Here is a 26,881-nt window from a genome sequence, read left to right on the forward strand (position 1 = left end):
GTCGAGTGCAGCACAATCTGTCTTCTCGTAATCGCGCACCCATATCGGTAACAGAGAAAGTTAATAATTTTGGCAGGAATAATGATACATACCATTTAAGCATGGGTTTGGAGTCTTCATCAAATTCTCTATCACATTCAATGATTCCCATTTGAAAACATTGACTTGGTTCCAAGATGGCAGCTTTTGAATAGGCCAATGCGTTGGCCCACACCACTCACAGATTTGCCCCCTTCCCTTTAGCAACATGCTACACATAGGAAATTTTTTTATTTTTATTTTTTCCTCATAGGTCCTGCTCAGCACCTCCATTATCGGGGCTCTCTGCCTCTTCGCCACCGTGTGCTTTATCTGCGCACTTTCTGCCTTCATGCTCCCTATAGAGACCAAAGGTCGAGCTCTGCAGGTGAGAAAAGAGTCCGTCAAATCCAGCGTTTATCTCAGAGGTTTAGACTATCTCATCCTTTACAATGAAACTCTGCTTGACCATATTGCCTGCTGTGAATAAGCACTAGCTTAATAGAAAGGTTGTACGTAGATTTATTATAATTTTTTTTACGTTATACAAATTAAGAAATATCTGTGTGGTATTAAAAGAAAGGCTCAGGAGAGTCTGTAAAACAAAATAGAAATGCTGTACTGCCTTCTGTCCAGTCACAGCATTTGTAGCCAACACTAGGGGGCACTTACAGATTTTTACAGCTCTCCCCGACTGTAATCGCTGAACTGCCCTAGTGGTGACCACAGGCGACCACAACTGTACCATGGAACTAGGGCTGTATGAAAGGAAGCAGATGATTTAGAGTTCTGTACATGAAAAGACCACGCCAACCCCTTTGAAAGATATGTAAAGGAATAAGTGGACACAATGACCTAACCTTGGGATACACTGCGTAGTGGCTCGGAAATATACTGCACGCTTAGTCCCATTCAGTCTTTTAGTTATGGTGTGATTCCTATCAGATGATCAGTGACTATGCCAGGAGTCGTAGTAACGATAGATCGATATTTAAGTCCCGGAATACCACTTTGAAGGTGGATTCACCCATAAGTATTTTGTGACATCTTTCACCATGTTTGTGTTTTTAGTCCCTGTATTTTTTTTAGCGTGTTGTATGCTGGGTGCTGAAAAAAGGCTAAAAGCTTGAACCAGAAATTTAATTTTAAAAAAATGCCAATTGGGGAAAAATAAAATAAAATGCTTGCACACTTCATATTTCCCATATTCAGCTAACATCTGGAGCTGGTGTTTTTTTAACCACAAAAACTACATATAAAAAAAAACCCCGAGATTTTTGTATAACTTACCAGTAAAATCTTTCTCGCTCTTCCTTGGGGGACACAGGAAACCTTGGGTATAGCTCAACTCCCTAGGAGGCATGACACTAAGTGAAAACTGTTAAGCCCCTCCTCCAGCAGCTATACCCTCAGCCTGGAGAGAGAGACTACCAGTTGCGTGTCCAAGTAGTGAAAAAAGGCAATGACCAACCATGTGAAACCAAGTCAACTACCCGATAGGGGCAACTAAACCGAAACGGTAAACCAGAACAATTGGGTGGGTGCTGTGTCTCCCAAAGGAAGAGTGAGAAAGAGATTTTACTGGTAAGTTATACAAAAATCTCGTTTTCTCGCCCAATTCCTTGGGGGACACAGGAAACCTTGGGACGTTCAAGAGCAGTCCAAGAGGGGAGGGACTACAGCCACAGGCGAAAACCACCGAGGTATCAAGTAACCACCGCCTGCAAGACCAGGCGGCCCAAAGCAGCATCCGCTGATGCATAGGTGTTCACCCTGTAGAACTTGGTGAAGGTGGGCAAGGAAGACCAGGTGACCGCCTTACACAGTTGTTGAGCCGAAGCCCGATGCCCAAAAGGCACCGACCGCTCTGGTAGAATGAGCGGTAACACCAAAAGGAGTCTCCTTGCCCTTGGCGTGGTAAGCCTCAGCAATAGCAATCTTGATGAAGCGGGCAATAGACACCCTGGACACCGCAAACCCCCTGCGCAGACCTTCCGGAACCACAAAGAGAGAGTCCGTGCGCCGAAAGGGTCCGGTGACTTCCAGGTAAATCTTCAGGGCCCTAACAACATCCAGGCAGTGAAGCTCCCGTTCACGGGGATGAGGAGACAAAGAGAAGGGAGGACGATGTCCTCATTGATGTGAAAGGCGGAGACCACCTTCGGGAGGAAGGAAGGAACCGGAAGATCCACATCCGGACGACCCCAACGGAGGTAAATGGACTCGAACACCTCGGGATGCAGAGACCACTCGCCCGGGTCTATTGTGGTCCGGCTGAGGAAATCCGTTGCCCAATTGTCCACCCCCGGGATGTAAATTGCCGAGAGGGCGGGAACATGAGTTTGCGCCCAGCGGAGGATGTGAGACACTTCCCGCATCGCCGTTGCGCTGCGAGTGCCCCCCTGATTATTTATGTACGCCACAGCCGTGGCGTTGTCCAACTGGACCTGGACGGGACGGCCCCAAAGCAGGGGAGTCCAGTGCCAGAGCGATAGGAGAATCGCCCTCAGTTCCAGAATGTTTATCGGCAGCTTGGACTCCGATGGAGACCAAGTGCCCTGGACGGACAAGGAGGAAAGTTCTCTCCTGGCTGAGACCGCCAGAGCAGAGGAACGGGCAATGAGGGCACCCGCATCAAGGGAGGCCTCACAAATGAATTTCCCTGTCTGAACAACGAGCTGGGCTAAAGAACGGAGGTCCTGAATGGAGACGCCCGAATCAAGTTCCTGGTCCAGCTGGGCAGCCCATTCCGAGACCGCCTTACCGGCCCAGGCTGAAGCAAAGACCGGTCTGAGGGCTGAACCTGAGGCAGCAAATATGGCCTTTATAAGGGATTCCAGGCGACGGTCCTCAGTGGATTGAAGAGAGGAACCGTCCGCCACAGGCATGGCCATGCTTTTAGACAAGCGGGCCACGGGAGGGTCGACCTTAGGTGGAGAGGCCCAAATAGAGATGCAATCCACTGGGAAGGGATAACATATATCCAACTTCTTAGGGGGGGGGGGGGGGGTAAAGCGGGCATCAGGGCAAGACCAAGCTGCAGAGACCACCGACGAGAAGTTGGCGTGGAGGGGGAAAACCGTGGACGCCTGCTTGGGGCGGAAAAAGGACACACTGGCCTTATCAGTGCTGGGAAGGTCGTCGTGAATCTTAAAGGTGTCACGAATATTGGTGATGAGCTGACCCACAGCAGAGGCTAACTTGGACGGTAATGCTGAGTCCATGTCCCAATCCGAATCCACCAATTCTCCCTCAGAGAGCATGTCCTGTGAAGAGGAGGGGCCCGACTGACACCGAACCCTTGGAGGGGACAAGGACACATCCGAGGAAGACGCACACTCCACTCTGGGGCGCTTCTGGTGCTGTCGGGCCCTGGAGGAATCGCTAGAATCGAGGGACCCAGATGGGTCGGCGGCAGCGGACCCGGAGGGTACGACAGGGGGTGTAGCAGGCTGCGTGTCCACAAGGCGACCCACGACATGAGTGAGGCTTTCCACGGCCTGGGACAGGGATCTTGCCCAATCAGGTGGATCCAAGGAAACAGGGGGCGGCACGGCAGGTGGCGGACCCTGTATTGGGGCCTGGCATGCAGAGCAATGCGGGTCTGATTGCCCCCGTGGAAAGGGTGCTTCACAGGCAGTGCAGGCGTGATACCAGGGCCTAGAGGCCCCTGAGGGGTCTGACATGTTGGCAGAAAAAAAATGGGGGGGGGGGGGGGTGGTGGGGGCTATCCAGGCTAGGGCTGCTGGGAAGGGTTAACAGTCCTACCAGACCGACGACCTCAGGAGTGCTACAGCAGGAGGATCCAGCAGCAGTGGCAGAAGAAGCTTTCACACGGCACGGCAGGTGGAGAGAAGCAGCAGCAGCGGTGGCCAGATTGTAGAGCTGAACAGAGGCGGAAAGAGACGGGAGCGGGAAGCGAAGCTCCGCCCCCCGCCGATACTCCGTGTTCGCCCGCACGATTTGAATGTAGGGAAGGGAAGAAGGGGCAGCTGCGGCCTGCAAAGAAAAGACCGACTCCCCATGGCTCCGCTATAGCGATCCGCCATATTCCAGAGCCCTGTAAGGATATGCCCCCTGACGCCAAGTCCCCTTCTGATCGCGATAAGCCGCTGCCCGCAAGCCGCACTACCCACCCTTGCGCTGCCGGCTGCTAAGTGCTGCGCTCCCTGGAAGAAGGTCCGGTCCGGCAGGGAAAGGTTAGCCCGATAACAGATCTGCGCTCCTAGGGAGAAGAAAACTGAGCCCATGACAGCAGGGTCTGCTCATGCACTGGGGGTCCCTAGTTATATGGGGCGCAGTGACGTCCACAGCATGTTTCAGCTGCGGCCATAGGAGGATGCAGTGGGGGAGCAGAGAGCCAGGAGGAAGGAGGGGCTGGAACAGCCACTCTCACCATCCAGGAGTCTTCACCCTCTGTCCATTCCAGCAGGGTCGCCCCTTCAGCTCCTGGCACCGCAGTGGCAAGGCGCTGGAGAGGGGCTTGACGAGTGGGCGACCCTCACGCTGGCGGGATGCAGGGCTGCCCTGGTCCTCCTTGTCTTCTGTGGGGGAGGCAGCAGTGCAGAAGACCAGCACTGGAGCAGCTCAACCCCGGGAGAAACAGAGGTCCAGGCGTCTGTTGTCCCTGTGAAAAATAAAAAAAATAAGAATAAAAGTAAAAATAAACAAAGAAAAATGAAGGAGAAAAACAGCCCTGCAGAGCAGGGAGCGTCTTGCCTCCTTGGACACTAAGCAAAAAACTGGTAGTCTCTCTCTCCAGGCTGAGGGTATAGCTGCTGGAGGAGGGGCTTAACAGTTTTCACTTAGTGTCACGCCTCCTAGGGAGTTGAGCTATACCCAAGGTTTCCTGTGTCCCCCAAGGAATTGGCGAGAAAAAAAAAGTAAGGCCTCATGCACACCACTGTTATGTGTTTTGCAGTCCGCAAAACACGGATGGCGTCCGTGTGCGTTTCTCAATTTACGGAACGGCACGGGCAGCCATTAATATAACTGCCTATTCTTGTCCGCAAAACAGGACATGTTATATATTTTTTTTGCGCATCTTTTGCGGCCCCATTTAAGCCAATGGGTCCGCATCCAGGCCGCAAAAACTGCGGTTTGGATGCGGACCAAAACAACGTTCGTGTGCATGAGGCCTAAGGCTGAGTTAACACGTCAGTTATTTCCATTAGTTAGGGCTCGTACACACAAACTTTTTTTTATGCTCCATATACGGGCCGCCTTTTGCCTTCCGTATACGGAACCATTTATTTCAATGGTTCCACAAAAACACAATCGATGTACGCATTCTGTTTCCCTTCAAAGATAGAACATGTCCTATTACTGCCCACAAATAACGTTCCGTGGCTACATTCAAGTCAATGGGCCCGCAAAAAAAAAAAAAAAAAAAACGGAACACATACGGAATGTACTCCACATGTCTTCCGTATCCGTTCTGTTTTTGCGGAACAATCTATTGAAAATTTTATGCCCAGCCGAATTTTTTCTATGTAATTACTGTATACACCATACTGAAAAACGGAACGGAACCACTACTGAAACAAAAAACAGATCCGTTAAAAACGGCCCCCAAAACACTGAAAAAGCCATACGGTCGTGTGAACGAGCCCTTATTGTGAGTCAAAACCAGGAGTGAAGCCTGCACAGAGATCAGGTGTAATAGAAAGATCTGCACCTGTTCTGTTTTTGAACCGAACCTGGCTTTGGCTTACAATAACTGACCAAATAACTGAAGTGTGAACATGGCATAAGGCTACTTTCACTTTTATGATGTGACTTTTTTGCATGCCCGCTCCAGATGTTAGCTGAAGGTCTAGGAAAAGTAGGATACATGAGCGTTGTTTTTCTGCATTTTTCAAAAATACAGCATGCCATTTTGCCAACACCGTCTCTATAGAACGTCATAATAGAAAGTGCTAGTGGGAAAACACACTGGCCGAGATTTACTAATGTATCTGTGATAAAAATTTGTCTAAAAAAAGTGGCAAAATTGGCACAACTAGTGTTTCTACACTTTTTTTGCAAGCAAAAGGGGCGTGGCTTAGCAGAATCTGAGTGGAGCTTAGCTGGAAAGGAGTGGGTCTGAGGAGCGCAGTTTTGTTGCAATTCTGTCTCAAGTAGGTGATCCAATTTAGTATAGATTCAGAATAAAGTGTCCATCCCTGCACCAGATTTATCATCCAGCCTGAGCCCCTGTGGTAAAGCTAGAGCAGATCTAGACAGCCTGTCTAAACTTACACCATCTGGGATTTGTGTGCTCACAAAAAAAGAAAAGGTTACTAAAAACAAACCCAAAAAACCCACCGCAACCGCTTGGGCTACTTTCACACTCGCGTTTTGTGCGGATCCGTCATGGACTGACCCATTCAGATCATACAACCATCTGCATCCGTTCAGAACAGATCCATTTGTTTTATCTTTAACATAGCCAAGACGGATCCGCCTTGAACACTATTGAAAGTCAATGGAGGACGGATCTGTTTTCTATTGTGTCAGTGAAAACTGATCCATCCCCATTGACTTACATTGTGTACCAGGACGGATCCGTTTGGCTCAGTTTCATCAGACGGACACCAAAATGCTGCAAGCAGCGTTTTGGTGTCCGCCTCCAGAGCAGAATGGAGGCAAAACGGAGACACACTGATGCATTCTGAGCGGATCCCTTTCCATTCAGAATGCATTAAGGGCAAAACTGATCCGTTTTGAACCGCTGGTGAGAGCCCTGAACGGATCTCACAAACGGAAAGCCAAAACGCCTGTGTGAAAGTAGCCTTATTCTAGTTTTCTTTTAAAAAGGTAGATAAACGTTAGGTCCAAATTCATGTTTGTAACGACCCTAAAAACAGCCACAAAATACCAAACATAGGTCTTTTGTGACATTAAATGCTGGAAGAAAAAAAAATTAAAATAACCAAAATCGCGTCAGCTGTTAACAGAAAGCCAATGGGAAATATGAAATCCAATGGTGTGTTTCAGGCTTTTTTTTTTTAAATCCCCTCCTCTAAAGGGCCATTCATAAAGGTGTCAAACATGTGGTATAGAAAAAAAAAAGTGCAGTTTTAATGGCTTTTTTTTTTATAGTGGTAAAAAAAACAAAAAAAAAAAAAAACACTGGAGCAAATTTGTGTGTGAAGAAAGCCTAAGGGCTCTTGCACACGACCGTATGCCCTCCGAGACATACGGTCCGTGAACGGTCCATATGTCCCTAAGCGGCATTGATCGTGCGCACGGGAGTACACAGCATCATAGCTTACAATGATGCTGTGCACGTCGGGCCGCCCGCGGGGCTATTGTCATAAGAGTGCGGGATAATAGCCCCGCGGTCGTGTGCAAGGGCCCTAACTAGAACAAAAACAGCCAATTTGTCTCTCGCTGGGGCTTGAGTTTTGGTGCAAGGCCCTATGATTCCTGGACAATGCTACTTTTTTAACCAGACCTTTGTGACTTTACTTCCGAGTCTAACTTTTTCCATTTTTAATTCCTCTCCAGCAAGTCAAGTAAAGCCAGTCTAGAAGAGAAGATTTTATTACAACGGAGGAAGCAGACATTAGTGGAAACCTTGTTAGTCATACAGACCACCATAATGAACAATGAAAATAAAATTCTAATTCATTTTAATTCAAAAACATTAGTTTTTTCTTCTGCAACAAACAAAATTTTCTCTTTACCTCTCAACAAATCAGTGCGAAAAGTAACGCAATGCAGAGGCGGACAGTGAGCGATCAGGAGGCAATGAGACAGAGGATAACTTAGGGAAAAAGATTGGGGTAATGGTTTTGAATACACAGTTCATCCAAACCACATGGGGGTGGGGGGCATAAGATGGGGAGATGCCAGTATAAGATGCCATTAAGGAAGCAAGACCATCTGTCTGATACAGTGACGTCATAGACACTCCACGCACAGGATCTGACAGGTTGGCGCTTTAGTTCACCCCCAGAGATTGCGTTTTATTTCTTCTCTACTACCAAGAGCTCTGCTTGCTTTCATTGAATCAAACAAATCTTATTTACCACCAGAGGCCATCTGACTTAATAGTTCTCACAAAACAGGTGAGGGTTTGTAAAGTTGCATCCAGTGAAGACTATAATTTGTGAACTAAACAGCCTGGATTTCACAGCTGCAGCATACCGACTTATGTGTGCTTATGTGAAAGGGGTCATCCCATTACAACAACAGTCAGGGTCTGACCGCTGGGACCACCGCCGATCAGTAGACGTACGGCTGAGGACAGCGATTGGCTCCACACCGCTGCTCTTTGTAAACAGACAGTGACAGGACCAGCGCTAGAGAAAGGTGGAAGGGGGGGGGGGGGGACACAACCCCTTGATTATATCGGGTTCTGAGAATCAATTAATACATTAAACGATATCTGAGGCCTTAGCAGACCAAACACTACAGATTTTTTAAAACTGTTACGATTCATTGGGAAGAAGCAGAGATCTTGAAAACCTTGCTGAACAAAAGCTAGAATAGAAATCTAAGGTACAGAACTTTCTTGCCTCAATGAAAAAGATATAGTTCTAAAAGACTGGAGTGATCTGTCAGTTATAAGGAAAGACCATCTGCCAAGACACTACATGCTGCTCCATCTCCACAGCAGCAAGTGCCGCTCAGAATGAAATGCATTAAGGATCTATTACAACTTCTATGGATGCAAACAGTACATGACCTCCCCCATGTTGCTTCGATGTCACACTCCAACCCAGTAAAGTCTTGCAAGGATAATACTGACATACAGGCCCCCATACTGAAGTCCATAGCCAGGGGGCACTCTCTCTGGCATATACTGACCAAACTGATCTACTGCAATCAAAAGGAGCATAAACTAAAAAAAAGATCCATTCTATTCGGTCCGGAAGAAGAGAAGGCAAAGTCACTGGTAACACTGGATCATCTGCAGTTTGTGTGTCTCCATATAATTAACTCTGCGCTTTACCTAGCCTGTCCTGAGTTACCATATATTATGTTTTATGCTCCAGTCACTTCTAGAGCTGTGTTCATAATTCTGCTCTCAGGCTCCATAATCAATTTTTTTTTTTTTACTGCTGCTTCAATGTCTGCCCTCCACATGCCCTGCTGAGTTGCATAGTGATAGCTGTACTGTTTGCACCAGGCACCGTACAGAAGTGTGATAAAGAAAAGCACCCACAATGCAATACACCATAGGGCACAGTGTCTGGGTAAGCAGCCAGCAGAACGAGTGACTGCAGCATCAGAAGTGACTAGAATACAGGGAAAGACAGGTAAACGGATTGTGCCACCATTGTATGTTATTTAAATTTTATAACCCATGAAAAATAAGTTACTTTTGTAAAAATGCTACAGTTAGGAGATATTCTATTTACTTCATTATAATGGCACCCCCTGGTGTTCAAGGTCTATAGTAATGTGCACATCCACCAACTGAGGTGGTCGCACATTCTCAGGTCCATCCCTCAACTGCCGCCAGCCACATCTACCGTTGTGACAATTACAGGGAAAGGGCTGCAGCAGGAGGGACAGTCCCCTCAGCTGTGATGGGGAAAGAGCAATCCCCCAAACTGCCAGGTTGAAATAAATCCAGCAATAAATGGGTGATCTCTGGATCCATGAGAGGTACAGGGCTGGTTCTAGGTTTGTTAGAGACTGTCATGTACTATATGCTGTCTGATTTAATTTTTTTACTATAATTATGACATAACCCCTTTAAAGCTATTATATTTCAATTTAACCAATTACATTACACAACAGAAACCTTTATTATAAATAAGAACTTAGTCTTGATTTCTGGAAAATTCTGTCTATGGCCTCATCTCTCTAGCGGTTATTAGAGAAAGCTGTCCTTTTGGCAGCCATCTACATCAGAAACATTCTGCAGGGATTAAGCGTATAATTCAGAACTGAAAATCTCCAGCAGAGAATCCTGAGCCTGCAGCTACCATAAACCTCATGTATAAATGCCAAAAATCTAGGACTCTAAAGGGTGAGAAATGTGGGGAAATATCCGACTCCCTAAAATAACCACATAATGAGCGCAGATAATACACTCTCAGAGCATTAGCATGACATTACACGCATTTAAGGCCAGTTTCACACTGACGTTTCTCTTTTCCGGCAGGGGAACAGCCTGCCGGATCCATACTACAGTGTATACACGTGTGCTACCGGAAGTCCACCCGGCCGCATTCACTATAATGGAGACCAGCTGGAAATCCGGCCACAGCACTGCAAATATGCTGAAAGGCGGCCGGACAAAAAAAACGCTGCCTGCTGGTTCGCCAAGACCAGGAGGCTTTTTATATTGGCAGACCACCTTACAGGGATTAAATATTATATGATAGAGATATATATATATATATATATATATATATATATATATATATATATATATCTCCAATGCAACACTGTCCTCTCCTCTGCTTCTGGTCACGATTGGACCAGAAGCATGACGTATCATCTACATGCGTGTACCACTGTCAGCCAATAAATTTGCCACATTACTATTGTGTGCAGGCGTTGGCCCATGACCAGCAGTGGTAATATGCATGTGGACGGCTTGTCACACTTCCAGTCTATGCAAGAAACACAGCATCGGTTGGATGTTTTTTGTTTTAATCACCACACCCTGCCGGGCCATATGAAAGGGGGTTCTGAGAAACATCTAAGCCAGAAGAAAAAAATAAAAAGGTAAAAAATTCAGGAATGCGTCATGTGGACTGCTGATAAATTAACTTTGTTACAACAGAAAAGTCTTTATCTGTTCTTATCGATCAGAAATGAAATAAACCTACAAACTTTAAAGAGGAAGACATCCTATGGAGAATGGTAAGCACGAGCAAAAGGAAAAAAAAAAAAAAAAAAAAAAAAAAAAAGAGTGAAAATCTGGAACACATCAGAAAAAACAGTGCATGATCACCTCCAACTCGCATACATTATTATCTACAAAAATACATTACTTAGCCTGTATTTTTTAACTCCAGAACTGCACTCACTAATCTGCTGGTGGAACCCTTTTGATATTGGCTGTGTACGTACATTACAATACTTATCCTGTACTGATCCTGAGTTATATCCTGTATTATATGCCAGAGCTGCACTCACTACTCTGCTGGTGGAGCCACTGTGTACATACATTACTTATCTTGTACTGATCCTGCCATACCCCCCTGTAGTATACTCTAGAGCTGTACTCAATATTCTGCTGGCTGTCACATGCTTGCTGACTAAGAGCCTAGCTCCTATACCGCAGGGGGCAGTTTATTCTACATCAGATGACTGCAGAGACTGGTGTAAATAACAATACACAAAATGCAAAATCACCAAAGTTCTGCACAGACAATGAACAAGCTGGATGATTTCACCTCTGAAGCTGCAAAATCGTGAACGCAGTTCAGGGTAATACAGCTGTACAAAATAAATCAACTTAATGTGGAGGTTCTTTCTATCCGTGATCTGTATAATAGTTATCAGACCGTAGGCTTTGTTGGTGAATCAATGTCACAAGACCCATTGCAGTAGTGAAAACAACTCTGGCTCCTGACTTCTTCACCCTGTAAATAGACAGGACTGTGCAGAGAAAGCAAAAATGTAAAATGGAGAAGTCTCCGCGTTTCGTCTCCAGACGACTGTTCACATCAGACTCTCTGCTCAAAGTTTCATCCGATGCAAACCCATGACAACCTTAATAATCCGAGATGATGTAGAAATATCCTGGGAACAGTTCAGTAGACTGAACGAGGATGAACTAAACACTGTTCTAAAACAGGAGGAGGTGCAGAGACTTGTCCATGTTGCTTCCTTCATCTGGCAGCATGTTTGGGCTGTATCCTGACCGGGTTACGAGTCGCAGGCTCACAGCCTTTTCCAAAAATAGTTTTATTGAACAGCTAACATCTTATGTACATCGGCACTCGCTACAAACTAAGTTCATTTGAAAAATATGCGCTCATCCCCTTTGAAACGTTTTTTCCGCGGTGCCACAAAATCATCGATCTCTTCTTCACAGACAGCAAACTCGTAAGTTAATTTGGGGAACTTCTTATCTCGGTAAATGTTAGCAAGCAGCTCCTCAAAGTACGACTCCAACTTGATGCCAGCTGTGGCTACTTCAGAATCAGGCTGTAGGAGGAGGCAAAGAACACAGTGTTAAAACCCAAGGACGCAGCCAAGACCTGGTTCACAACCAACAGATATTCTGGCCTCACTCAGATTCCCCTCCTTTTGTTGAAAGCAGACCAAAGGAAAAACAAAAATGATACATTTGCTTCTCTTAAATCCAGAGCTGCATTCATAGTGCTTTCTGCCTGTACTGTCCTGAAAGTCACTCTCCTGGAATGACTACACTGCTTCAGTGCACTAGGGGAGAACCACTATAGAAATAGAGAAGCTCTGTATGGACACTCAAACATCGGGAGGCAGCAGTGAGATGTTAGTTTCTGCAGCCAGATAGCTAGTAGAAATGCAGCTCTAGATGTGAATGAAAGATAAGATGTGATTAACTCGAGACCCTAAAGTATAACTCTTTATGTGTAAGGACAGCCATGGTAAGTGATTTGTAAAAAACAGTAAGAACACTTACTACAAAAACTGCCAGCAACACGTTTCCTTAGCAACAATGAGCTAAAAAGAATCAGTGTTCAACCTTATATGTAAGTGGCAGGATTCTCAGCTTGCTTCTGCTCTCCTTACCAAACCTCCTGCCTCCCATGTATATTAGATAGTCAGGTCCATAAATATTGGGACATCGACACAATTCTAACATTTTTGGCTCTATACACCACCACAATGGATTTGAAATGAAACAAACAAGATGTGCTTTAACTGCAGACTGTCAGCTTTAATTTGAGGGTATTTACATCCAAATCAGATGAACGGTGTAGGAATTACAACAGTTTGCATATGTGCCTCCCACCTGTTAAGGGACCAAAAGTAATGGGACAGAATAATCATAAATCAAACTTTCACTTTTTAATACTTAGTTGCAAATTTTTTGCAGTCAATTACAGCCTGAAGTCTGGAACGCATAGACATCACCAGACGCTGGGTTTCATCCCTGGTGATGCTCTGCCAGGCCTCTACTGCAACTATCTTTGGTTCCTGCTTGTTCTTGGGGCATTTTCCCTTCAGTTTTGTCTTCAGCAAGTGAAATGCATGCTCAATCGGATTCAGGTCAGGTGATTGACTTGGCCATTGCAGAACATTCCACTTCTTTCCCTTAAAAAACTTTTTGGTTGCTTTTGCAGTATGCTTTGGGTCATTGTCCATCTGCACTGTGAAGCGCAGTCCAATGAGTTCTGAAGCATTTGGCTGAATATGAGCAGATAATATTGCCCGAAACACTTCAGAATTCATCCTGCTGCTTTTGTCAGCAGTCACATCATCAATAAATACAAGAGAATCACTTCCATTGGCAGCCATGCATGCCCATGCCATGACACTACCACTACCATGCTTCACTGATGAGGTGGTATGCTTAGGATCATGAGAAGTTCCTTTCTTTCTCCATACTCTTCTCTTCTCATCACTCTGGTACAAGTTGATCTTGGTCTCATCTGTCCATAGGATGTTGTTCCAGAACTGTGTAGGCTTTTTTAGATGTCGTTTGGCAAACTCTAATCTGGCCTTCCTGTTTTTGAGGCTCACCAATGGTTTACATCTTGTGGTGAACCCTCTGTATTCACTCTGGTGAAGTGTTCTCTTGATTGTTGACTGACACACATACACCTACCTCCTGGAGTGTGTTCTTGATCTGGCCAACTGTTGTGAAGGGTGTTTTCTTCACCAGGGAAAGAATTCTTCGGTCATCCACCACAGTTGTTTTCCGTGGTCTTCCGGGTCTTTTGGTGTTGCTGAGCTCACCAGTGCGTTCCTTCTTTTTAAGGCTACTTTCACACCTGCGTTAGGTGCAGATCCGTCTGGTATCTGCACAGACGGATCCGCACCTATAATGCAAACACTTGCATCCGTTCACAATGGATCCGTTTTGGTGTCCGCCCCCAGAGCGGAATGGAGGCTGAACGGAGCCAAACTGATCCTTATCCATTCAGAATGCATTGGGGCTAAACTGATCCGTTTTGGGCCGCTTGTGAGAGCCCTGAAACGGATCTCACAAGTGGACCCAGAAACGCCAGTGCGAAAGTAGCCTAAGAAGGTTCCAAACATGTGTTTTGGCCACGCCTAATGTTTTTGCCATCTCTCTGATGGGTTTGTTGTGTTTTTTTCAGCCTAATGATGGCTTGCTTCACTGATCGTGACAGCTCTTTGGATTTCATCTTGAGAATTGACAGCAACAGATTCCAAATGCAAATAGCAGACTGGAAATGAACTCTGGACCTTTTATCTGCTCATTGTAATTGGGATAATGAGGAAATAACACACACCTGGCCATGGAACAGCTGAGAAGCCAATTGTCCCATTACTTTTTTCCTACACAGTTCACCGATTTGGATGTAAATACCCTCAAATTAAAGCTGACCGTCTGCAGTTAAAGCACATCTTGTTTGTTTTATTTCAAATCCATTGTGGTGGTGTATAGAGCCAAAAATTTTAGAATTGTGTCAATGTCCCAATATTTATGGACCTGACTGTATATTACTAAAAGAAGTACTTTGAGGCTGTTTAAAAAGGCATCTTTTGCAGGTTGAATTTGGCACTTATTCTGCACCAAAAAGCTGCCGGCCAGCTTCACTGAAGTCACCTCCCACTGAATGGAAGACTATGGTTAATTGCTGCAACTGCCTGCGGAAACTACACTGCTCAAAAAAATAAAGGGAACACAAAAATAACACATCCTAGATCTGAATTAATTAAATATTCTTCTGAAATACTTTGTTCTTTACATAGTTGAATGTGCTGACAACAAAATCACACAAAAAAAAATGGAAATCAAATTTTTCAACCCATGGAGGTCTGGATTTGGAGTCACACTCAAAATTAAAGTGGAAAAACACACTACAGGCTGATCCCACTTTGATGTAATGTCCTTAAAACAAGTCAAAATGAGGCTCAGTAGTGTGTGTGGCCTCCCTACAACGCCTGTGCATGCTCCTGATGAGGTGGCGGACGGTCTCCTGAGGGATCTCCTCCCAGACCTGGACTAAAGCATCTGCCAACTCCTGGACAGTCTGTGGTGCAACGTGACGTTGGTGGATAGAGCGAGACATGATGTCCCAGATGTGCTCAATTGGATTCAGGTCTGGGGAACGGGTGGGCCAGTCCATAGCATCAATGCCTTCGTCTTGCAGGAACTGCTGACACACTTCAGCCACATGAGGTCTAGCATTGTCTTGCATTAGGTGGAACCCAGGGCCAACCACACCAGCATATGGTCTCACAAGGGGTCTGAGGATCTCATCTCGGTACCTAATGGCAGTCAGGCTACCTCTGGCGAGCACATGGAGGGCTGTGCGGCCCTCCAAAGAAATGCCACCCCACACCATTACTGACCTAATGCCAAACCGGTCATGCTGGAGGATGTTGCAGGCAGCAGAACTTTCTCCACGGCGTCTCCAGACTCTGTCACGTCTGTCACATGTGCTCAGTGTGAACCTGCTTTCATCTGTGAAGAGCACAGGGTGCCAGTGGCGAATTTGCCAATCTTTGTGTTCTCTGGCAAATGCCAAACGTCCTGCACGGTGTTGGGCTGTAAGCACAACCCCCACCTGTGGACGTCGGGCCCTCATATCACCCTCATGGAGTCTGTTTCTGACCGTTTGAGCAGACACATGCACATTTGTGGCCTGCTGGAGGTCATTTAGCAGGGCTCTGGCAGTGCTCCTCCTGTTCCTCCTTGCACAAAGGCAGAGGTAGCGGTCCTGCTGCTGGGTTGGTGCCCTCCTACGGCCTCCTCCACGTCTGCCGATGTACTGGCCTGTCCCCTGGTAGCGCCTCCATGCTCTGGACACTACGCTGACAGACACAGCAAACCTTCTTGCCACAGCTCGCATTGATGTGCCATCCTGGATAAGCTGCACTACCTGAGCCACTTGTGTGGGTTGTAGACTCCGTCTCATGCTACCACTAGAGTGAAAGCACCGCCAGCATTCAAAAGTGACCAAAACATCAGCCAGGAAGCATAGGAACTGAGAAGTGGTCTATGGTAACCACCTGCAGAACCATTCCTTTATTGGGGGTGTCTTGCTAATTGCCTATAATTTCCACCTGTTGTCTATCCCATTTGCACAACAGCATGTGAAATTGATTGTCACTCAGTGTTGCTTCCTAATTGGACAGCTTGATGTCACAGAAGTGTGATTGACTTAGAGTTACATTGTGTTGTTTCAGTGTTCCCTTTATTTTTTTTAAACAGTGTACATTCCTTTCTTGGCAGGGTCAAAAACTGCAGACACTGACTGGGAGGCTGATCCCTGGAGCCACCTGGTGGATTTTTGGGGTGGAATTTGTGCAAATTCAGCCTGCAAAAGATGGCATGTGAACATCCCTTTACCAAGTTCCCTGCCTGTTTTGCAGTCTTTGCTGCAGCACCGACTTCCTCTATTCACCCAGCATGTTCCTGCTCAGTCCACCAGTATCAGAGGTGATTGCTGCAGTGCAGTTTTCCTCTATCTGCCCAGCGCTTACTATAGAGGAGAAATCGGCAAACTTCGGCACTCTAGCCGCTGTTAAACTACAACTCCCAGAATGCACACCTACCTGTTCTTGTAACTCCCATAGAAGTGAAGAGAGGCTTCTGAGAGTTGTGGTTTCAGAACAGGTGCAGTACCGAACGTTGCTGATCCCTGCTAAAGAGGAATGCACTAAGCAGACAGAAGGGCTAAGGGTGCAGCAATCAGTTCTGAGGCAGACACCGTACACTTACTGTCAAATACTGATTTCTGTACAGTTTTTCTCCTCTACCTGCCCAGCAGACCCCTGCTTATTCAGATCTGGGCAGCGATCAGCGCCAACAGCAAGGCACATAGGTTTGGAACTTGGTAAAAAAAATATTTTTTGTGACATAGTATACATAGGCTTCATCTGTTCTTAGCAATCAGGAAAATGCTGAAGACAGTCTCCTTAGCAATGTTCAGAAGTTTGCTAAGGGGACACTGCACTGGCAGTTTTCTAATACTAGTGTACATATTTTCCCAATAAACAGCATTACAAAAACCAAAACCTTCACCTAATTGTCCCTACACATAAAGCTAAGTGACATTTTTTCAGTTTATTTTTGTAATACTGTGTAGGGACAGGGATGTTAAACATTTTGTAATGTACTTTATTTGGGAAAAATTGGATTTTTTTGTACTCACCGTAAAATCCTTTTCTCGTAATAGGCATTGGGGGACACAGCACCATGGGTATATGTTTAACTACCACTAGGAGGCGACACTAGACATAAAAAGTGTTGGCTCCTCCCCGTTGGGCTATACCCTCTCCACAGGCACTAGGCTAACCAGTTTGTACCAAAAGCAGTAGGAGAGAAGAAAGGCAAGGAACCAACAACCCCGTACCGGGAAAGATCAAGAGACCAGCCCGGAGAAGCGGAAGTAAAAAACATAGGGTGGGATCTGTGTCCCCCAATGCCTACTTCGAGAAAAGGATTTTTACGGTGAGTACAAAAAAAATCCAATTTTCTCGTGCATGGCATTGGGGGACACAGCACCATGGGACGTCCCAAAGCAGTCCCCCAGGGTGGGGAAAAGGACAGCCATGCCACCGGTAGGGCATACAGGTGCAGGAGAACCATGTGACCCAACAGGAGGAAAGCACAGAATAGGCAAGAAGCCTCATAATAAAAAGGGAGAAACCCCAATGAAGCAACAGCGAAAACTGCCCGCACCCCAGGACAAATGCCTGGGAGAAGGACCCAAAAGGGAAACACCCAGCTCATCCAAAGGCTGGAGAGAAAGTAGGACAGCACCACGTATTGGAGCTACCCAACATTCTAATTGACTCAGGCAAAAGCACAAACACCCTGAGGTCAACCCCTGACAGGCCAGGGGAACAAGGGAACATGGACTCACTGAAGGCCAAACGAGTGAGGGAAGCCATAGCAAGGCTCACATGAGAAGGGAGCAGGTCTCCCCTCAGCGCAAAACAGGTGATGAAGATAAGCGCCCTATTGAAAGGAGAAAACCCCAAAGACGCTAAGGGAAACCGCCAACCCTTGGAAAGGGAAAGGGTTGTAAGTAAATGCCAGGAAAAGAGAAAAGATAAGACCGGCATCACAAAATCAGGAGACGAGGAACAAGCCCCTGAAAACAAAATATTGCCGAGAAGCGCAAGACCGGAGAAACTCTGGCCAAACGAAGTATCAGGGAAAAAAGGGGACCAGATGCAGGCCCCGGAAATCTCAGCAGGGACACACTGGAGTGAGGGAAGCCATAGCAAGGCTCACAATGAAGTGAGCAAGTCTCCCCCCACCGCAAAGCAGGTGATGAAGTTAAGCGCCCTATTGAAAGGTGAAAACCCCAAAGGCGCTAAGGGAAACCGCCAACCCTTGGAAAGGGAGGGGGTTGCAAGTAAAGGCCAGGAAAAAAGATAAGATAAGACCTGCATCCCAAAAGCAGGAGACGAGGAATGAGCCTCTGAAAACAAAATATCGCTGAGAAGCACAAGACCGGAGAAACTCCGGCCAAATGGAGTATCAGGGAGATGCAGGCCCAGGAGATCTCAGCAGGGACACACTGGACTAATAGACTTGGGAGGAGAAGGAGAGTACTCCCAAAAATCTAAGGAAGAAGATTCTACAAACAGGAGGAAGTCCCTCCTGAAGGAGACCATAAGGTGGAAATGCAAAGCGTAGCACAAAACCACTCAATACCAGGTACTTGACGTGGGAGGATGGGAAGATAGACCCGAATCCCAAGAGGTCCACAAGGCTTTTGGAACCCACAAGGGGAACAATCAACCCAGGTCCACCCAAACAAACAACGATCATACAGAATCTGCGTGGTCCATGAACGGGGACAGGGACTCCAGAAAGGAGTACCCGGTATGGGCTCACAAGGAACCAGGAACTGAACCACCAGAGGACAACGAAAGCCAGAATATCCAAGAAAAAATGAAAAGAACCGCCATATGGGAAGGGATTGGTCATGGACAACTAGCCATTCTAAGAATAGTGGCTAGCAATCTGTATACATTGTCCCGGGGAGGGCAAGTACAGCGGCTTGGGTTGTACCACTAAATCGACAGACACCCATACGCATAAGGAATGGCGAAGTCGCTATAAAGAAACTGGGAGTGACTACACGAAATGTAGAAACCAGCTGCGACCGACACACAGAAGACTCCCAGGGGGATAAAGTACCAGACAGGCGCAGACAATAGCAAGGTCCAAGGGAACTGCCCTCTGTCATATAGTACAACCAAGCAGAGAATATAAGGGAACACCCGGACCCAGAAGGAACTACGGAACCCTGTCCGATGCCAGAGCAATCAGCAGAAAATTCACCTACCAGGCAGGTGTGTAGCGCTCAGTGTTTCTGTCCCTGACCGATCAGGAAGGACGTCCGACGAGGAAAAAACGCTGACCCCAGAAGGATTCTGTGTGGCGGAGGACATCCAGTGATGGCGGAAAACCGCTGCAACGGCCGGTGCTCACCAAGCTACGTACCCCAACAAGGAAAAAGATGCAGTGGAGATCACTGTACTCCACCAGGAGTGGTCCGCCCTGTAACAGAAAACAACGCGGGTAATCCTTTATAATATGGGGTAACGCGGAGTGCCGCAAACAGAAGTACTTTATAGGGATGGCAACAGCAACCCTAGCACAAAAGCCAACAACCACCTGGCCATGGTGTAGGGAGCATGGTTGTATGTGGACCACCCACCAGATCAGAACAGATCAGCCATATACTGGGTACACCCGAAGTAGCAGTAGACCGACGAGGTGGGGGTTAGGCTGGCCCACCCCTGCCAGATATGGTTACCATGTACATGCTGAACCAGGATGGCCTGTTGTAGACAGTGCCTTGAGAAAGTACAAGACGACCATAGAGCACGACAGTAACGGAGTGGCAGATGTATGGAAGAACCATGTCTGGAGCATAGAATAGAGTCCGGGGAAGGAAGCACCCCGTAATACAAAAACTGTATGGGCCACAGATTGCACCATAGGGCCCAGCCCGTGGGCTAAAAATACACGCCTAAAACCGAGCTAAAGTGGCAGCATGTTGCACACTAAGGAGAGTGGAAACAAAGCCACAGCATCCGGGAATGCAACCGCATTTGGAGGGTAAAGTAGCAATACGGCTGTGTAGTGCGGAGATACGACCAGACAGGTGCAATGGGTACAGCATCTGGAGATGGTAGAGGTACTAGATTTAAGATTAGAGCGATGTGGCCGCATTGTGCACCCTAGGACCAGAGAAGTGCAGCGGCTACCGCGTTAGCAATGCTACCTATATTCCGCTCGGGAGGGGGAAAATTGGGCCACACGGTACCACAAAGAACGACAGGTGCACACCACAATTAAGTAAGTGCAATGGCAACTGAAGGAGGCCCTCTATTTCACCAGAGGGAAACAGGGCCACATAGTACTCCATAGAGCCAGACAGGTGTAACGGTTGCAGATCGGAGACTGTGCAGGAATCTACCTAAGAAGAGAGTAAGATGGCTGTTTGGTGCACACTATGATGAGGTAGGTGCAATGGCCACGGCAATTGGAGGAGGCCTCAATATCTCGTCCGGTAAGGGAGAGAAAATGCCACATGGTACACCATAAAGCCAGACAGGAGTAACAGCTACAGCATCCGGAGATGGTGCAGGTACTCTACCTATGAAGGGATCAAGGTGGCAACTTAGTGCCCACTAGAACAAGAGAGGGGCAATTCTATGGCAATTGAAAGTGGCCTCTATATCTCACCCGGCAGGGGTAAATAGTGCCACGTGGAACACCATAGAGCCAGCCAGGGGTAATGGCTACAGCATCTGGAGTAAGTGTAGGAACTAATCGCCACGGCAATAAAAGCCGGCCTGTATTCTCTGATACAGGCTACTACAAAAGAACCTTTAGAGGCCAAAAAGGGTTACCAACCCTACAAGAGGCGTTTGCCTGAATTATCAGCTTGCCTGGAACATAGCCCCTGGATAGGGGAACCAGGAAGGACTGTCGTGTACAGCCTAGGATGCGTACGTACCATAGACCCCGCGTAGGTGTCCCAGTTGCTAAGCACGGAGACGGCTGCCTTACCAGTGCGGTAATTACCTGTGCAGGCAGTAGAGCGCCATCCGAAAGTCCACTAGAGGGGCACCAAAACCTGGGTAGGGTAGGTTCCTCCGTGCACGTTTGTCTTGACCTCACAGAGGGATTCTGTATGGTGGAAGACCGCCTGATGCTCTGTTCCGAGGGAATCGGTGCAGAGGTGTCCCCAGAGGCAACTGACAGAGAAGGCTTCGTCACCAGCCTCAGGCCTGTCCTGGGACGACCCAAGGATGCCGAGGAGGTGTGGAAGCTAGTTAAAACCACCAGAGGTTGGTTCGTGGGCTACTCCTTGCGTGACCCTGTATCTGAGCGTGAGCCTGGGGGGGGGGGGGGGGGGGGGAGAGGAGACCGCAATTCGTAGGTAGCGCTCCAGCGACTCCGCCGGGAATTGGGCGAGTCAGGCAAGGTTTCCATGGTTTGACAGGGAGGGAGCCCATTCAGGGGGGACCTACACAAAAGGGTGGAAAGAGGGGGGACAAGCCGACCACATGGAAACCTCCGTAGACAACGGACGCACGTGAAATACGTGGCGATCCGATAAGGAGGCTGGGAGAGGAGGCCCTCAGAGCAGCAGGGCTGACCTAACTGTCCCCGGAGCCATCTGTTCCCAAGAGGTGCTGCAGCAGCAATAGATCAGGTGGCAGGGCTGCAGGAGAATGCGCAATTGAGAGGAAGGGGAGGGGGGGGAGCCTGCAGAGCAAAACAGCCAGAGGCTGCCTACCAGACCCCAGGAGCTGTGTCAGCGCGCCCCATGCAGGAGAAGATGGCGACCCGGTGTAGAGAAAGAAGCCGGCAGCCGGAGGAAGAACCGCCCCTCTGACAGAGCAGGGCACCTGGAGCTGGATTGGGCAAGGAGGAGGGGCCCCTCCCACGGAGGGAGGGTGAATGAGAGAGCACGGGAAGCCAGGAGTGGGCGGAGCCTTCGTGACCTGCGGCCTAGTCGGCCGAAAAGCCGGGGCCTAAATTAGGAAAGTGCAGCCGGAAACGGACGCCCGCGATCGCGGAGGTGTCCGGAAGCAACCGCGGAGCAGGAGGAACACCGGGCCGAGGGGAATTGAGGAGGCCCTCTCAGGAAAACACCCGAAAATGACCTCCATTAATGTGGGAATGCTGCGACTTCCATGGAAGTGCCAGACCCAGAGGAGACATGGGCCTCCCTGCAGGTATCCTGGCCCCAAAATAACCCCCTTCATGGGTATAGGGGAGATAAAGTGGGTGGACCACCCAGCAAAGTGCCTCAGACTCTAAGAGGCCATGGGAGGGGTTGGGGAGGGGGAAGGGGACTACAGGGCCCCCACAATGGATCCGTATCCCTACTTACCTTCCGATGTCTTCAGGCGCAGCAATGACCACCCCCTCGGCGGACTCAACACGGGAGCCGTGGGTCTACCGGAATTCCACTGCGGAAGCAGTTTCAAGTGGGGACTGGGTGGCTGCCAGGTACCTTAGTACGCGCCCGCAGGGGGGCAACTAAAGTGGAACACGATGGAGCCACCCCTGCCGCAGGCCGAAACCTGCAGAGAAAGAAAAAATGATTGAAGAAAAAGTAAAATAAAAGAGTAGCAGGATGACCTGCACAAAAAAGCAGGTCAGGTCTGCCTCCTATGGACACTAGAACAAGACTGGTTAGCCTAGTGCCTGTGGAGAGGGTATAGCCCAACGGGGAGGAGCCAACACTGTCTAGTGTCGCCTCCTAGTGGTAGTTGGACATATACCCATGGTGCTATGTCCCATGGTGCTGTATCCCCCAATGCCATGCACGAGAAATGTTTCTTTGTACTAGAAAACAGGGTATAAAGAGTCTTCTTAGCGAAGCTCTAACTGATCGCTGCCAAGCAAAGTCTGTCTTCAGTCTTCTACTGAGTGCTGAAGACACCTATGTACGGCACTTACACTAAGCTCCTAAATGCTCTTACCTCATTGAACTCAGCGCAGTTCTTAAAGATCAACCGGATATCGCTTACAAATTCTTCTGGATGTGAGTAGTGCGGCGAGCCGTTCAGCTGAAGTTTCCTCTTTATGTGTGATAAATCCATTGGACTTTTTATTATTCTGTAATAATCAGGCACCTGGAAAAGCAAAACAAATCCCTGTATACAAGTACGACTCTAAAGGGGAAAGTCTCTATTGTTCTCGGCCAACTTTAGTCCCCTATGAAAAACACTTGATATCACCAGCAGTGTGGAGAGTGCATCATAGTAAAGATCACTTACCGTCAGTGGAACAGGGTCTTGGAAGGGCAGACTCATCTCGTGACAGAAGATGTACAGGAGAATCCGCTCGCATTTCTACAGACACAATATGAGGAAGGATGTTAATGTCTGGGACATCATTTCCGCAGGTTTACTAAACTGACTGTAAGACACTTACCCTCTGGTCGACTGGCGCCATGATGGCCACACCCCCCAGCTTCCTCTTCTCTGCCAGGGCAGGGTCGTCACAGTCATATTCCACTTCTGGTTTGGACAGATCCCGGCAGAAGGTGCAAAACCACTCACCGCTGAGAGAGAACAAGAGAGTCAGGATCTCATACTCAAACCAGAAATTAAATGAAATCTGTCACCAGTGGCCAAAATGTTTGCATAGACACACAGCTGTGGTTCACCCAAATAAAATGCTGTTTATCTTTGGTTGATCCAAGGCTAAGTTCCAGTGTTATGAGACTTTATCTCAATATGCAAATTAGGCCTTTGGTGCAATGAGGGCATCCCCACTGCTCTTGTTGCACATAAGCTCTGCCTTTCAGGTACCAGTCCATTCCTGGCTGCTTTAATTAAGAGGGCCAGGAAATAGCAAAGCAGCCAGGAAGGGGCTGACCACAATGAGTTGAGCTTGGGTGCATCAAGAGTACACTGCGTGCAGAATTATTAGGCAAATGAGTATTTTGACCACATCATCCTCTTTATGCATGTTGTCTTACTCCAAGCTGTATAGGCTCGAAAGCCTACTACCAATTAAGCATATTAGGTGATGTGCATCTCTGTAATGAGAAGGGGTGTGGTCTAATGACATCAACACCCTATATTAGGTGTACATAATTATTAGGCAACTTCCTTTCCTTTGGCAAAATGGGTCAAAAGAAGGACTTGACAGGCTAAGAAAAGTCAAAAATAGTGAGATCTTGCAGAGGGATGCAGCACTCTTAAAATTGCAAAGCTTCTGAAGCGTGATCATCGAACAATCAAGCGTTTCATTCAAAATAGTCAACAGGGTCGCAAGAAGCGTGTGGAAAAACCAAGGAGCAAAATAACTGCCCATGAACTGAGAAAAGTCAAGCGTGCAGCTGCCAAGATGCCACTTGCCACCAGTTTGGCCATATTTCAGAGCTGCAACATCACTGGAGTGCCCAAAAGCACAAGGTGTGCAATACTCAGAGACATGGCCAAGGTAAGAAAGGCTGAAAGACGACCACCACTGAACAAGACACACAAGCTGTGAAACGTCAAGACTGAGCCAAGAAATATCGCAAGACTGATTTTTCTAAGGTTTTATGGACTGATGAAATGAGAGTGAGTCTTGATGGGCCAGATGGATGGGCCCGTGGCTGGATTGGTAAAGGGCAGAGAGCTCCAGTCCGACTCAGACGCCAGCAAGGTGGAGGTGGAGTACTGGTTTGGGCTGGTATCATCAAAGATGAGCTTGTGGGGCCTTTTCGGGTTGAGGATAGAGTCAAGCTCAACTCCCAGTCCTACTGCCAGTTTCTGGAAGACACCTTCAAGCAGTGGTACAGGAAGAAGTCTGCATCCTTCAAAAAAAACATGATTTTCATGCAGGACAATGCTCCATCACACGCGTCCAAGTACTCCACAGCGTGGCTGGCAAGAAAGGGTATAAAAGAAGAAAATCTAATGACATGGCCTCCTTGTTCACCTGATCTGAACCCCATTGAGAACCTGTGGTCCATCATCAAATGTGATATTTACAAGGAGGGAAAACGGTACACCTCTCTGAACAGTGTCTGGGAGGCTGTGGTTGCTGCTGCACGCAATGTTGATGGTGAACAGATCAAAACACTGACAGAATCCATGGATGGCAGGCTTTTGAGTGTCCTTGCAAAGAAAGGTGGCTATATTGGTCACCGATTTGTTTTTGTTTTTGAATGTCAGAAATGTATATTTGTGAATGTTGAGATGTTATATTGGTTTCACTGGTAAAAAAAAATAATTGAAATGGGTATATATTTGTTTTTTGTTAAGTTGCCTAATAATTATGCACAGTAATAGTCACCTGCACACACAGATATCCCCCTAAAATAGCTAAAACTAAAAACAAACTAAAAACAAACTAAAAACTACTTCCAAAAATATTCAGCTTTGATATTAATGAGTTTTTTGGGTTCATTGAGAACATGGTTGTTGTTCAATAATAAAATTAATCCTCAAAAATACAACTTGCCTAATAATTCTGCACTCCTTGTATGTGTCGTCCTTATTGCACCAAAGGCCTAATTTGCATAACCAGATAACGTATCATAACTGGAACATAGTAACATAGTATATAAGGACGAAAAAATACATTTGTTCAGCCTGTTATCCTGCAAGTTGATCCAGAGAGAGAAAAAAAAAAAAAAAAAAGAAGGATGGCTTGGACGGCAGCGCGATGCCTTCCTTAGGCATTGTGGCTGCCATCCCTGTGAGACTGAAATCCAGCCCGCTGGATCTCACAGGCAGGAAGGCTGTTAGTGTATTGCACTGGTAATACACTTACAGCCAATGCATTACAATATAGATGTATTGTAATTCATTGTACAGGGGATCATACCCACAAAAGTTGAAGTCCCAGAGTGGGACAAAAAAAAAAAAATAGGGAAAGAGAGAAAAGTAGACATATTAGGTATCGCCACGTCTGTATTGACCGGTTCTATAAAAATATTACATAATCCACCCCATCAGGTGAACACCGTAAAAAAAAAAAAAAAAAAAGTTTCCAAACAGCCATTTTCTGGTCACCTTGCCTCACAAAGTGGTAATACCAAGCGTTACCTTTATTCTGTCATACAGTATGATACAATGAGGGCAAATTTTATTCTTAAAATTTACTCTAAAATATGATTATTATGTATCGCCACATCATTAACAACCTGCTCTATAACAATATATCACATTATATACCCCCTCAAGTGAATGCTGTAAAAAAAATATGCCAAAACAGCCATCGTTTTTTTCACCTTGCCTCACAAAAAGTGTAACACCAAGCAATAAAAAAGTCTTATGTACCCCAAAATGGTACCAACGAAAACATCACCTCATCCCGCAAAAAATGAGCCCCCACATAAGACCATCACTTAAAAAATAAAAACCAATGGCACCTGTAAACCAATCCATCAAAATCTGCGCTGCAAAAGACATATGGCGCTCCATCCTTTCCTGCCATGTGGCCCTATAGCAGTTTACCACCACATATGGGGTGTTGCTGTATTCAGTAGAAAGTGGGTAACAAATTATGGGGTGCTTTTTCTCCTGTTACCCCTTGTGAAAATGAAATATTTAGGGCTAAAGCAACATTTTATTGTAAAACTTTTCATTTTCACAGCCAAGTGTTTCTAAATTCCATAAAACGCTTAGGGAGTCAAAGTGCTCAGCACCCCCCTTCATATATTTAAGGGGGGTAAGTTTCCAAAATCACTTTTTGGAGGGTTTCCACTGTAGGGGTACTTCAGGGTCTCTTCAAACACAAAATGGTGCCTAAAAACCATTCTGGCAAAATCTGCCTCCAAAATCCATATGGCGC

General features: G+C 46.9%; 2 protein-coding genes across 4 annotated transcripts in view; one reads left to right on the forward strand and one right to left on the reverse strand.

The window, feature by feature from the left end:
- Positions 1–10,330, forward strand: part of SVOPL (SVOP like) — a 67,073-nt gene extending 56,743 nt beyond the window's left edge. Inside the window, exons 15-16 of the mRNA XM_040437411.1 lie at positions 293–406; positions 7,510–10,330. Coding sequence (XP_040293345.1) covers positions 293–406; positions 7,510–7,521 — 126 coding nt within the window. The 3' untranslated portion in view covers positions 7,522–10,330. The remainder of the gene's footprint in view (positions 1–292; positions 407–7,509) is intronic.
- A 57-nt stretch (positions 10,331–10,387) lies between these two features.
- Positions 10,388–26,881, reverse strand: part of TRIM24 (tripartite motif containing 24) — a 102,808-nt gene continuing 86,314 nt past the window's right edge. For all 3 annotated transcript variants that reach the window (XM_040437388.1, XM_040437396.1, XM_040437380.1), the window contains 4 exons: positions 23,522–23,651; positions 23,365–23,439; positions 23,068–23,220; positions 10,388–12,120 (listed from right to left, as the gene is read on the reverse strand). In XM_040437388.1, the coding sequence (XP_040293322.1) occupies positions 11,929–12,120; positions 23,068–23,220; positions 23,365–23,439; positions 23,522–23,651 (550 nt within the window). In that variant the 3' untranslated portion in view covers positions 10,388–11,928. The remainder of the gene's footprint in view (positions 12,121–23,067; positions 23,221–23,364; positions 23,440–23,521; positions 23,652–26,881) is intronic.

Source organism: Bufo bufo, chromosome 1, assembly GCF_905171765.1.
Source record: "Bufo bufo chromosome 1, aBufBuf1.1, whole genome shotgun sequence".
Taxonomy (NCBI): domain Eukaryota; kingdom Metazoa; phylum Chordata; class Amphibia; order Anura; family Bufonidae; genus Bufo; species Bufo bufo.